Source organism: Musa acuminata, chromosome BXJ1-3 (genome assembly GCF_036884655.1).
Source record: "Musa acuminata AAA Group cultivar baxijiao chromosome BXJ1-3, Cavendish_Baxijiao_AAA, whole genome shotgun sequence".
NCBI classification, from domain to species: domain Eukaryota; kingdom Viridiplantae; phylum Streptophyta; class Magnoliopsida; order Zingiberales; family Musaceae; genus Musa; species Musa acuminata.
The window spans coordinates 41678759-41690735 of record NC_088329.1 but is presented as its reverse complement, the minus strand read 5'-3'; the positions used below and the strand labels follow the sequence as shown (position 1 = coordinate 41690735).

Sequence of the window (11977 nt, the reverse complement as noted above, 5' to 3'; positions counted from 1 at the left end):
AGACCTGTAGATGCTGCTCCTTGATGGTCATTAATGGTCAGTATATAAAGCTGGATTTATTTCATCTGATCGCTAGGGTTTCCAGCTTCTTGTCCCCCGATTGATATCAGCTTGGAATAAGGTTTATGTAATGTCATGTGATGGCCTCTGTTTTGAATGCTGCTGTTGATAAGAATGTGCTGATGCTACCTGTCACCTAATTCCTATAACATGTTGACGTGACGGTTCTGTTTCTTTAATCTATTGGTAGTCCATCAAAGGTGACCTCAGTTTATGCCGACATAAGATACAAAACGACGGTAGTAGAGAAATCCGTGGTTGGATCTCATCCAAATCAGTGCCTGGTTTGAATGGCCTCGGGATGTGATCGACGTGTTCGACCAAATGACCGAAGGCTTATCCGGCGAGATTCCATCTACATTAACATGTCCACTGCGTAGTTTTGTCCGGAAGCATGCAGAGCCAGCCGAGAGACGAGCGATCATGTGAACTTTGGATTCAGTGGCGTTGGAATTGTGGCCATGGTTCTCCTATGAACACGGATCATGAACTACAAACTCGACATTCCATCGAGGGGACTTCACTTATCCTCGGACGATGGCTGCAAGAGCTCACTGCTCGCTGGCTCTCTCGCTCCTCTGCATCTTCCTCTGTTCCTCTGCTAGTGGTGGCGCAAGGGAGCAGCTCCCCTCCGCGCTCGTCGTCGGAACCGTCTTCTGTGACACCTGCTTCCTCCAGGAATTGGCCGAGTCCAGCTACTTCATCTCAGGTTAGCTCTCTCGCAGTACAACCCAACAGCCGGCTCCCAATCTGTGATGCGGCATTGTCCTCGCAACAGGTGCTTCGGTGGCGGTCGAGTGCGGAGACGCTGCGAACCAGCTCGGCTACAGGAAGGTGGCGACGACGGACCGGCGCGGAGTGTTTGGAGTTCGCTTGCCGCCGAGAATAAGCAGGAACTTAGGTTTGGTGGAGGCTTGCTCGGTGAAGCTGCTCAGAAGCAATGAACCGTTCTGCGCGGTGGCGGCCTCGGCGACCACCGCCGGCCTGCGTCTCCAGTCGAGGAGGAACGGCGTTCGTGTCTACTCTGCTGGGTTCTTCAGCTTCAAGCCACTGAACCAACCCGAGCTGTGCCATCAGAAACCACAGCTAGACCAGTCTGCGTTCTTCCTGCCATCGCCACCGAGCTTCGGCGGAGTTCCAGTACCGGAAAACCCGTTGTTTCCACCGCCATCCCTTCTGCCACCAAACCCGTTGTTTCCGCCGCCATCCCTTCTGCCACCAAACCCGCTCCAGCCACCACCGTCGGTTCTCCCGCCGTTCCCGCTGCAGCCGCCTCCAGCGCCGTCCTTCAACTTGTCACCAGTTCCCCTGCTGACACCGCCGCCACCACCGCCGGCCTTGCCCTTCCCTCCGGTCCCGTTCGTGCCAGCTCCTCGGTTCCCTGGCGTCCCACCTGCCTCCTCTTGGAAGAAGACATCGCCATGAACGGGCCGTTGCGACCAACCCGTATTGCATGTGCTAAGTACGTGAATCCTGTGACGCTCTCCACGTCTGTGCTTCTATACTTGCGTGAAAACTGATGTAGATTCGAGTGATCGTGCTGCAACAAAACCCTAAGGTGTCACCAAAGGATCCTGAAATGCTACTCGGCACTATAATTTGGCCAGCAAGAACTTGCTCTTTATCATTGTTTTTGAACCTTTACGCCGTGACCAAGGTATCAGCACTGCTCGATCTAGTCCCGGATGTACAAGGTTATCCACATGAATACTCAGGTGGTGAGGGCGAGCATCAGGTCAGGTCGGGTTCAAGCCTCGTCCCCGGGTGCGATCTTCTCTCTTGACGAGTAACTTACTTCTTCGTCGTTGGACTCCTACACACAGATCGAGGTCGGGAGGAAGATTTCCCGACTCGACCCCTCCGAAGCTTAAGTTAGCTTTTGGTGAAATGAGATAGAGTTGAGTGTTCGAAGTCCTCTCCCTCCTGATTAAGAAAGATTAGCTTTTATACCTGCGAGAATAAGTTGGTTATGCGGGGTCGATTAACTGTCATCAACTCTTCGGGTGGCTGACTTTAGCTTCTGTACGAGCTTCGACTGACCTGCATGAATCAGCATCGCACGGCGTCACCCCAAGCTTTCCGGGATAACTGTATTGTGATTATGTCGTTTGTATAGAGGGGGCGATAAGCGGCTACCCATCACGTGTGCTGTGCACCACATCGTACTTGAGGTTCCACGTCTGCATCGTTGTGTCTGCTTGTATGGGTTCACATGGGCAATGCCAAAATATACCCTATTAATCATCGATCGATTCAGACCGATAATCTATAGAATCCAATATTCATTAGAACTATTCATGTAATCATCTCCCATTTGATTTTGACTCGAGTTATTGGTCGATAGAAAAAAATTAAATTATAAAAAGATTTTTTAATAAGATATAGAAATAACTCTCATAATTATTTATTTAGATCTATGTGCTTATAAATAGATAGTAGGAGATTACATATTTTCATTCGGATGTGTTTGTAGAATAGAAGAAACACAATCATAATATTTGATCAAATATTATTTAATTTTATTTTTTGATATTAATTTTTTTTGCATAATAGTGTAATTAAAATTTTTATGTTACATAAATAACATATATAACCCTTACAGAGACTTATCATTTGTATAATAAATGCACTTATAGTGGAAGATGATAGTATTAGATACAATGAGGGATGAGTATTAACTATGATTTTTTTATTTTTATTATTATAATAAAAAAATTTAAGTACCCTTTAGAAATAAAATATATTTTATAATAAGTAAAAATCGAGATTATTTATTTTTTAGAACTCAAATGGTTTAATAATCAGTTTAGACTTTCAATCTCTATTTTTTAAATTATGATTTAAATAAAGATTAGTTCATAATATTTTTTATAATTATGAATGAAATAGAGATTAATTTATAAGAAACCAACTATTACTACTGTTTGTGTAAACTACCTTGAGCCGTGACCTCGGGGTCGACGTTGCTCGGTTCGGGTCCGGATGGCGGGGGATCTCCAAAGGGGGTTCCTTGGGACTGCTGAGGACGCTGTCTCGATCGATTCGGTCGTGGAGGTGGGTCGTCGTTTCCTTCGGGAAGGGGCTCCTCGCCTGGTGGGTCTGGAGAGAATCGTCTCGTCTTCGTTCCCGCGCACAGGTCGGGTCGGAGTGCTTGAGCCGACCCCTCCGATGATCAAGTTAGTTCAAGGTCGCATGATCTTTTTTCCTGGTGTTTTTTTCCTCCTCGCTTGTTTAGAACGCGAGGGTATTTATAGGGAAGTTTGGTGTTACCGGGTGTGCCTGCCCGCAGGGGATAGGATCGTACCTCTGACGGCGTCTGACATTGCCGTTGGCGTGGCGTGAGGGATAGAGCCTGAGGGGTCATTAATGGGCCTTGATCGGCGTTTCGGCCCGTGTTTGCCAGGTGCTGTCAGCCCGACAGAGACGTGGGGCGTCAGCTGATGTCACGTAAGTCTTATCATAATTATCTCTCTCATCAACTACCAATTTCGATTTGATGCATACGAGTTATAGTCTATCATCCAAATTAAGGATGAGTTCTTGGGTTAACTTACTCGGTACAAGTTGAATATCAATATTTATAAATTATAATTTTTTATATATAATTTTATTATGAGTATCAAAACTATTCGATCAAAAATAATATGTATTATCTCTTAGCGACGGCATGTACTGCAGAATATTCACCCGGCACCTCATGCATGAATCATGGCTGCGGCAGCTTCAAAAGCATTTGTCCAACTCCTCCAGCTGTTACGCGTCTAATTATTTGGTCTAAATTGATTTGTCTTGGTCTTCCCATCATACTCTCTTATCAACTCCATTAATTATGATTTATGATGCTATAAACTGTGTGCAAATCCTGTACTTTATTATTTTATGAATGTAAAAGATATATTATCTTCTCATTTTTCTTTCTTTTTTTTTTACATCTTTTAATCATCATAAAACATACCGGTAGTTGCGATGATAAACTAAACTATTGCGATCGTGGCTAATAAATTAGGCTTAGGATAAATTATCAACTAAGTAAAGACATATTTTTGGATCTATTATACTATAAATTTTGACCTCACGTGACATGATAGAGTACGACCGCATGATCTCCAATTTGCCTGATTCAATTCGAAATCATACGTATTATAATATGTATGGTGGAGTAGAATAGTCTTACATCTCTCTGGGCTGCCGGTGCTCTCTTCTTTTATATCACCGTCAGAAGTCAATGCTTCTCCTAAGTGCATCTCCACATCACATCCCCACTTCTTGGAGCCAACGATCTTATCCCCTCACGGCTTCCTCGCTTAAACAAATGTTGCTCTATCTACAGGACTTCTTTACTCGACGCTTAGCATGCGGTAATCCAACGAGTTGAGTCAGAGGCTGCCTTGGCATCGACGTGCACGACGATTGGCTGTGGCCAGGTGTTCCGCGTTGGTGCTGCAGTCAGGATATGCTTGTTTAATGACGGGGAAGTGCGGAGGAAGCTGGTGAGATGCTGTGGGCGCTCGAGGCTACGAGGTGTTTGTCGAAATGACTCAACGTCGTATGTGTTGCCAACGTGCGCGGGCCGGCGGTGGAGCGCTGCTGCACCAGCCGAAGGACTATATGGACTTTGTAGCTTGCACGTGCTCGGAGTTCGTGGCTCAGAAACTCTATGGACTTGTCTGTGATGGATTGATTGAGTTCGATCCGTGGTGATTGATGAGCAAGGACTTGACGGTACGAAGATTAGCTGTGTCGAGTGGGCCAGGGTTCAGCTATGCTGGTGGATTTCTAAGTGTGGGAATCGCAACGGAGGTCCGATCGATAGATTTGGATTACGTGTCTGGCCGCATGCCACCCACATCATTAATCCATGTCGTCCATTGATGGGGTGGAAGCGGCCGGGTCCCACGAGGGCACATGTACGACGGCGCCCCCCTGTTGGCACCGCTCAACGCCTACCCCCGGGGCCGTCGTGATCCTATCTGACGGTTGTACGCGGCGGGCCGTCCCGGTCCCACCTGTCCTACCTTATCTTATTCGGGCGTAACCCCACGTTGGGTGCGACGTCCACCCGTACTACTAAGCCAACCGCACCGCGGTGCGCCCCTTCTCAGATGGGATCACCGCCCACGCTCCACCGACCCCCTCCTCCCGATGTCGGATTCCGGCGGCCGCCACTCTCCGCTGCCGCCCGTCTCGGCCGCGCTCTTGGACATCGAGCTCGACGTCGACGGCTCCCCGTGGCCGTTCGACCTGAGCTCCTTCGTCGCGAGCCCCTTCTCCCCCTTCTTCCTCCCCTCCTCCTCCTGTCCGCCTCCCCCTTCGTCGCTCTCCTTCCAACTTCCTCCGTCCCCGCTTTGGATCTTGGAAGATAGGGCTCCCGAGATCCCGGGTGCTCTCGCTGAGTGCTCGAGATTCCTCGATGGTGAGATCCCACCCCATCTTGATTTGACTTGTGCCTTCCGATTTGGATCCCGCCTTTTCATTTATCTTGCTCGTGGTGGTTTTCTGATAGATTTGCACCTCAATATTTTGTCTTTTCATCCTCTCTTTTTTTTTTTGTCTGTTCTGACGAGACATTTGCCGGACAGATTCTTAAGTTTCTATTTTTTTTCCTATTCTTTTGGATGAAACGCCACGAAGAGTTTACTTAATAGTGAAGTGATTCTCTTTTGCAACGTTGAATGGAAAAGATACCTTTTTGGATCATCAGGTGGTGATGGATTTTTCTTTAACTTGGATACTCCAAATAAGACTGTTAGATTTGGTTTATTGGCAAACAAAGATATTTTCCTTTTTCATTTATAGACTGCAACCTCTAAGAAAACCTTAATGACCAATCATTGAATTGTGATTTCTGTGGTTCTTTCATCTGATATATCAAGGAGATAGCATCATATAGTTCCAAAAAAGTTGCCTCTGTAGATTGGTAGATATGTATTACCAGCAAAATTTGTATCTTTAGGATTTTCTATAATTGCATAGCCATATTTTCTCTCGGTTCAACATATTAATCTGTATGTTGTGGTTTGTAACTTTATATCTGTCCATAGCACTACAAAATGACGTGCTTTGGAGTATGGTCCCATTATTATCACCTGTTGTGGTTTGTTGTAGACATGGACTAATTGATTGCTGATGTTTAGGTAGTCCTGACACGACGATTGCAAAAGCTTACGTGCTCGATAGCAAGGCAAGACAGGTCCAGATTCCAGTTCCGGAGGAGAATTGTGGCTCTTCCTGTGTGATCAAAGAGAGGATGACACAGGCACTTCGGTACTTTAAGGAGTCAACAGATCAGCAAGCACTGGTTCAGGTCTGGGCGCCTGTAAAGAATGGGAGCCGTTGTGTTCTCACGACTTCAGGACAACCCTTCATTCTTGATCCGCAGAGTACCAAGCTTCTTCAGTATCGAACGGTCTCTCTAATGTATATATTTTCAGTTGATGAAGATGATGATGCAGATATGGGTCTCCCTGGCCGTGTCTTCACAAAAAGAATGCCAGAATGGACTCCAAATGTGCAATACTATAGCAGCAAGGAGTATCAGCGCCTTAACCATGCCCTGCTCCATAATGTACAGGGGACCTTGGCATTGCCAGTTTTTGAACCATCTGGTCACTCCTGCATTGGTGTGGTTGAGATTGTTATGACATCGCAAAAGGTCAATTATGCTTATGAGGTTGATAAAGTTTGCAAAGCTTTAGAGGTTGATATCCTTCCCTTACGTGGTTTCTTTCCTTTTTCTCTAGTCGCTTCTAGAGTTTCTGCTGAACTTCTTCCCTGGATTATGTTTTTCATTGGTAATAGGGATAGGTACTCCTGCATGTGTCGAGTCATACAATGTCTTTTGATAAAAGAAGGCATATGCCATTTGATTTTGCTTGCACTGTGTTCAAAGGTTTGGAAATTTTATAGTTAGAGAACCATACTGCAATCTAGCATGAGGTGTGATCTGATTATATGAAAAATACAATATGTTTGATACAGAAGACTACCACAACTTGGAGCTATGAGTAACCAACATTTTTTTTGGGAAGTAACATATTCAGGGAAAAAATGTGTTGTATAATTGATTCTCTTCCTTCTCGGGCAATTTTGGTGAAAATTATGAAAATATTGCCACAATGTCTTGAATATTATAGACAGCAGATAGGTAAGAGATCTATCTCTAATCATTGTATTAGCAAAAAACACAAGTCTTATCGAGCTGTCTTTGGCTTAAATTATGACTTCCATGAAACTTGGGCAGGTAGCTAATTTCTTGCTATCTTAATCTTGAACTTTTATTGTTAGCATTTGTACTCCGATAGTTGTCAAGTAGCACAGGTTGAGCAATCTTGCTTAATGCCTAGGTAGTAGCCTAGGCATCTAGACCATTAGATTGCAAACCAATAATAAACTCAATTCAGAGTCATTTTAACGTTTTATCTTCATAATTTTTTATGATAATGTGAAAATTTTAAACCAATTAGAATGCCTATAATATATCGCAGTAAAATAGTAAACTAATATAAAAGATAATCTTAGGTCTCGCTGTTGTCTTAGATCTTGCCTTGTATTACTCTATATATCACAATCAGACTTTATTTTGTTATTATAAATAAATGCATATATGTACACCAATTTGGAAATACTGATTTTACTTGGTTATTTAATTTTTGGCAAGTACCAATTAGCATGGTCTAGACATACAAGGCCCTGTTTGGTTCGAAGAGCATAACTTGTAATACCTTATTCCTATTTTCATTCATATCCTACGTGCATGACTGGAATAGGATGTCATCTTTCCATTTACCAATGCTATCAAAAATAGTGTAGCAAAAAAGTGGATAATTTTGAAACATACTAAACAAACGATAGACTTTTCCCTATACATATTGATGTTTGCCACCTGTACATATGTTATAACCACATAATCTCAAATCACACTGCATTTTCAATCGAAAACTCATGCACATAAAAATGTGCTCACAATTCTTCATTTATATCTGCTTTGGCATGGGCCCATACCTGCTCATCTCCTTTCCCATCATATGGATGGATTAACCATATCCTTACCAGCAAACATGATCTACAACATGGTAGTAAAGTGCTTTACACTATTGTCATTTGGTTAGTTTGGGATAAAAAACTAAGGTAGCAAAAAGTATGGTCACTTATCTAAACTTGAATCGTGATTATGGTAGATGACAGGGAAAGAAAATGATACGACTAAAATGTTGGGATCAGGTGGACTCCATCCTCCTTGTGGAGTTGCTCTCCAATTTGTACAGCCTGTGAGTAAAATAAACTGTCAAATTCTTGGTAGATTGCATGATTCCTGGTGGATAAGTCTGCTTACGTGCCAGTATCCTACCTCTATCTAATGCGAAAATGCTACCTCAGGCTTTTTACCTTGGAGTGCCTAGGTGCACAGGCAGTCTCCGATCTGCTTCTGATTTTCTCTTCAGCTTTTTTTTTTTTCAGCTAACCTAATTTCTGTTGTATCTTTTTGCTATGAACTTGCTCAAGCTGCAGAGCAGTATTCTATTGTTATGTTACTCAACTGATTCGGATGAACTTTGTTAATATGCAACTTCCTGCAGGCTGTAAACCTGAAAAGTTCTGAGATCTTGGACCATCCAAATGTTGTAGTGAGTTTTTACCACTCTGTCACTGTCAAAAATATTCAGTCAAATTATTGTTTGTTATTTACTTACATGTTCATTAGGTTGATATTTATTAACAAACCAGATAGCCAATGATGGACGCCAAGCCGCTCTAGCTGAAATTCTGGAAATTTTGACTGTGGTCTGCGAAGCAGAAAAGTTGCCGCTTGCACAGACTTGGGTTCCATGTAGGCATCGGACTGTTCTGGCACATGGTGGCGGTCTTAAGAAGATTTGTTCAAGCTTTGATGGAAGTTGCGCTGGACAAGTCTGCATGTCAACAACTGATGTTGCTTTCTATATTATCGATGCTCACCTGTGGGGATTTAGAGAAGCTTGTGTGGAACACCATTTGCAGAAGGGACAAGGGGTGGCTGGCAGAGCATTTGCACTACGAAGGGCATGTTTCTCAAGAGATATTACCGAGTACTGTAAAAGTGACTATCCTCTTGTACACTATGCTCGGATGTTTGATTTAGCTGGTTGTCTTGCCATATGCTTGCGAAGTATCCACTCGGGAGATGATGATTACATATTGGAGTTCTTCCTTCCAGCTGAGTGTAAAAGTTCTGCTGAGCAACAAAGTTTACTGAATTCCATTTCAGCTTTGCTGACACAGTGTTTTCAAAGTCTGAAAGTCATAACTGGTGTCGAATTTCAAGAAGGAATATCTCTTCAACTTGTTGACTTGGTTACGGATGATAACTATGAATCGATACCTAAACACTCATCTAGCCCATGTGATGACACGCATAAGTCTCCAGAGACTAATATCTATGAAGCTGAAGACAATGATGATTCACGAAACGAGGGCAATGCAACTTCTGATTTGGATAAGCAGCAAGTGGCTACAGACTCGAATGTCAAAAAGAATGGCAAGATACCTTTAGACTCAACTGCATTGACTGACAATACCAGCAGGACACCTGGAAAGCGGAGAGGCAAAGCAGAGAAGATGATCAGTTTGGAGGTACTTCAACAATACTTTTCTGGGAGTCTTAAAGATGCTGCAAAGAGTCTTGGTGGTAAGCTTCCATGCTCGTGATTATGTATGAAATCTTGCTTCTGCATCTCCATTTTAAGTTTTGTGTTTGTCCTGCATGCAGGCAATACATATGGTTTTGTAGTAGCAACGGTAGTGCATTCATGGGTTGCATGTTTAAATCCATGCTTCATATCATTTAGGCTTAATTGTTCTGTTCATGATCTGCAATCACTGGGACGTGCATATTGAACTGTGCTTGTATACTTGCATCCATCCATAACCATATGGTTTTTCATTTGTCACAGTTTGTCCAACAACCATGAAGCGCATTTGTCGGCATCATGGAATTTCCAGATGGCCATCTCGGAAGATCAATAAGGTTAATCGCTCTCTTTCCAAGCTGAAGCATGTGATTGAGTCAGTCCAAGGTGCAGGAGCATTGGATTTGGCGTCTCTGGCATGCCCGCTTCCTGTTGCTCTTGATTCTGTTCCATGGCCTGTAAACTTGGATAATCTAAAAGACGTCAAAGACGGTGTCAAGGAGAGAGATCTTTCTCCAGAGAAGTCTCGTGGTAGCGAAGATCAGCGGAACAAGTCTGTTTCTCTTCAGGTGCATGTTGAAGAATGTGTCCATCTTCAGGTGGAGGCTGGCAGGGATTCACATTGTTCGACAGGAAGCTCTTCAGAAGGAAGCATGGATGACACCCCTACATCCCAAGGTTCGTGCCAGGGAAATCCGGTCAATAATGATATCTTTGTGAGTAACCAACAAGCTTTGTCTGACTTAAGACAAGCACTGGGCATCGGCTCTTCCTCAAAACTCACGTCACAAAATGCTCGTGATCAAATTCCTCTGAACGAAAACTCACTACCTACCACCGTTAATGTCGAGCCCCAACTACCAGTCGGATTACTGATCAAAGATTCTGCTAGCTCGAAAGATTTGAAAAACCTTTGTACTTTTGCAGCAGAGGCTTCACAGGATGAACGTGGTATGGCTGTAACACAAAACACCTTACACCCATGGGAGATGCAAGAAAACAGGATAGTGATCATCAAGGCAAGTTACAAAGAAGATATAATTAGGTTTCGTTTGCCACACAGCGCTGGTGTCTTGGCGGTGAAGGATGAAATCTCGAAGAGGCTGAAACTGGAAGTGGGCACTTTTGATATCAAGTATCTGGATGATGATCATGAGTGGGTCATGCTGACTTGTGATTCAGATTTGGAGGAGTGCATAGAGATCTCAAGACTGTCTGGAGCTCACATAATCAGGTTATCTGTGCATGATATAATGACCCACCATGGAAGCTCTTGTGGGAGTTCAGAGTTTGATCATCACAGTTATGTACCCAGACAGTTCAATATGGGTTAAAGTGTGCACATTTTTGTTCCAGAGGTCTTCTTAAGGTTGCTGTAGGTAAATGAACTCTAGTTTCAGTGACTGAATACATCTTCAGATGCTGCTAACCTGTTGTTTTGGCCTGCATTTTGTTTTGTTGTGAAACTCTTTGTAAGTTGCAGGCACAACTGCAGATTCTTTGACATGGCAACAGCATATGTTTACAATGTAAGAAAACTCAGCCTATAGTAATGAAAAAGAAAGATTACAGCAAAGAAACACACTGATAAATCTATAAAATAATTGAAGTACAAACACCAATGTAGATAATAGCATGGATTCAAAAGGTTTGTTTTCATTGATTAATTCTATATTATTTTTTATAATTAATTATTTTTAATATTTTTATTTTTATATTTTTAAAAATTATATTGAAATTTTTATTTTTATGAAAATGAAACATCGGAATTTCACTTATAAAAAAATAATTTTATAGAAAGATGTTTTGTTGGAACAATGGATTAAATGTTTTATTTTTTTAAGTATGAGGATCTTAATATAATTATTAAGATATTAAAGATAATTAATTATAAAAAATATTATATAATTAGTTTTATTTTCATCAACCTAATAACTTATTATGTATATTGTTATTTTGATTTATTTTAGGTCTTTTTTAGCAACATTCTTTGGTAACCTTGGGATGCTAATTTGTGTGGATCAAGATTATTTCATTGAAAAGATTATTTACATAGAACACAGTTTTGTAAAAGAATAAAAAAATATTTTATCTGAAAAAACTCACTATTAGTTTTTTATAGCCACATATGCCTTTTGTCATGGTTTTTTTTCTTATTTTGATAAAAAAAAAATCCTTAATTTTTAGTAAGTTCACATATATTATTCAAAAATTAATAATTAATTATCATAATTTTTAAAATATAGAATAAA

The 11977-nt window shown here is 42.1% G+C and overlaps 2 protein-coding genes across 2 annotated transcripts; both read left to right on the top strand.

Moving 5' to 3' along the window:
- Positions 1-446: 446 nt before the first annotated feature.
- LOC103978850 (sulfated surface glycoprotein 185) lies at positions 447-1698 on the top strand. Its single transcript, XM_009394796.3, has 2 exons — positions 447-769; positions 839-1698. The coding sequence occupies exons 1-2, from the start codon at positions 598-600 to the stop codon at positions 1483-1485; spliced, it is 819 nt and encodes a 272-aa protein (XP_009393071.2). The 5' UTR covers positions 447-597; the 3' UTR covers positions 1486-1698.
- Positions 1699-5102: 3404 nt separating this feature from the next.
- LOC135631597 (protein NLP3-like) lies at positions 5103-11154 on the top strand. Its single transcript, XM_065139338.1, has 5 exons — positions 5103-5473; positions 6195-6757; positions 8637-8684; positions 8785-9724; positions 9990-11154. Exons 1-5 carry the CDS (start codon positions 5203-5205, stop codon positions 11057-11059), a joined length of 2892 nt encoding a protein of 963 aa, XP_064995410.1. The 5' UTR covers positions 5103-5202; the 3' UTR covers positions 11060-11154.
- Positions 11155-11977: the final 823 nt, after the last annotated feature.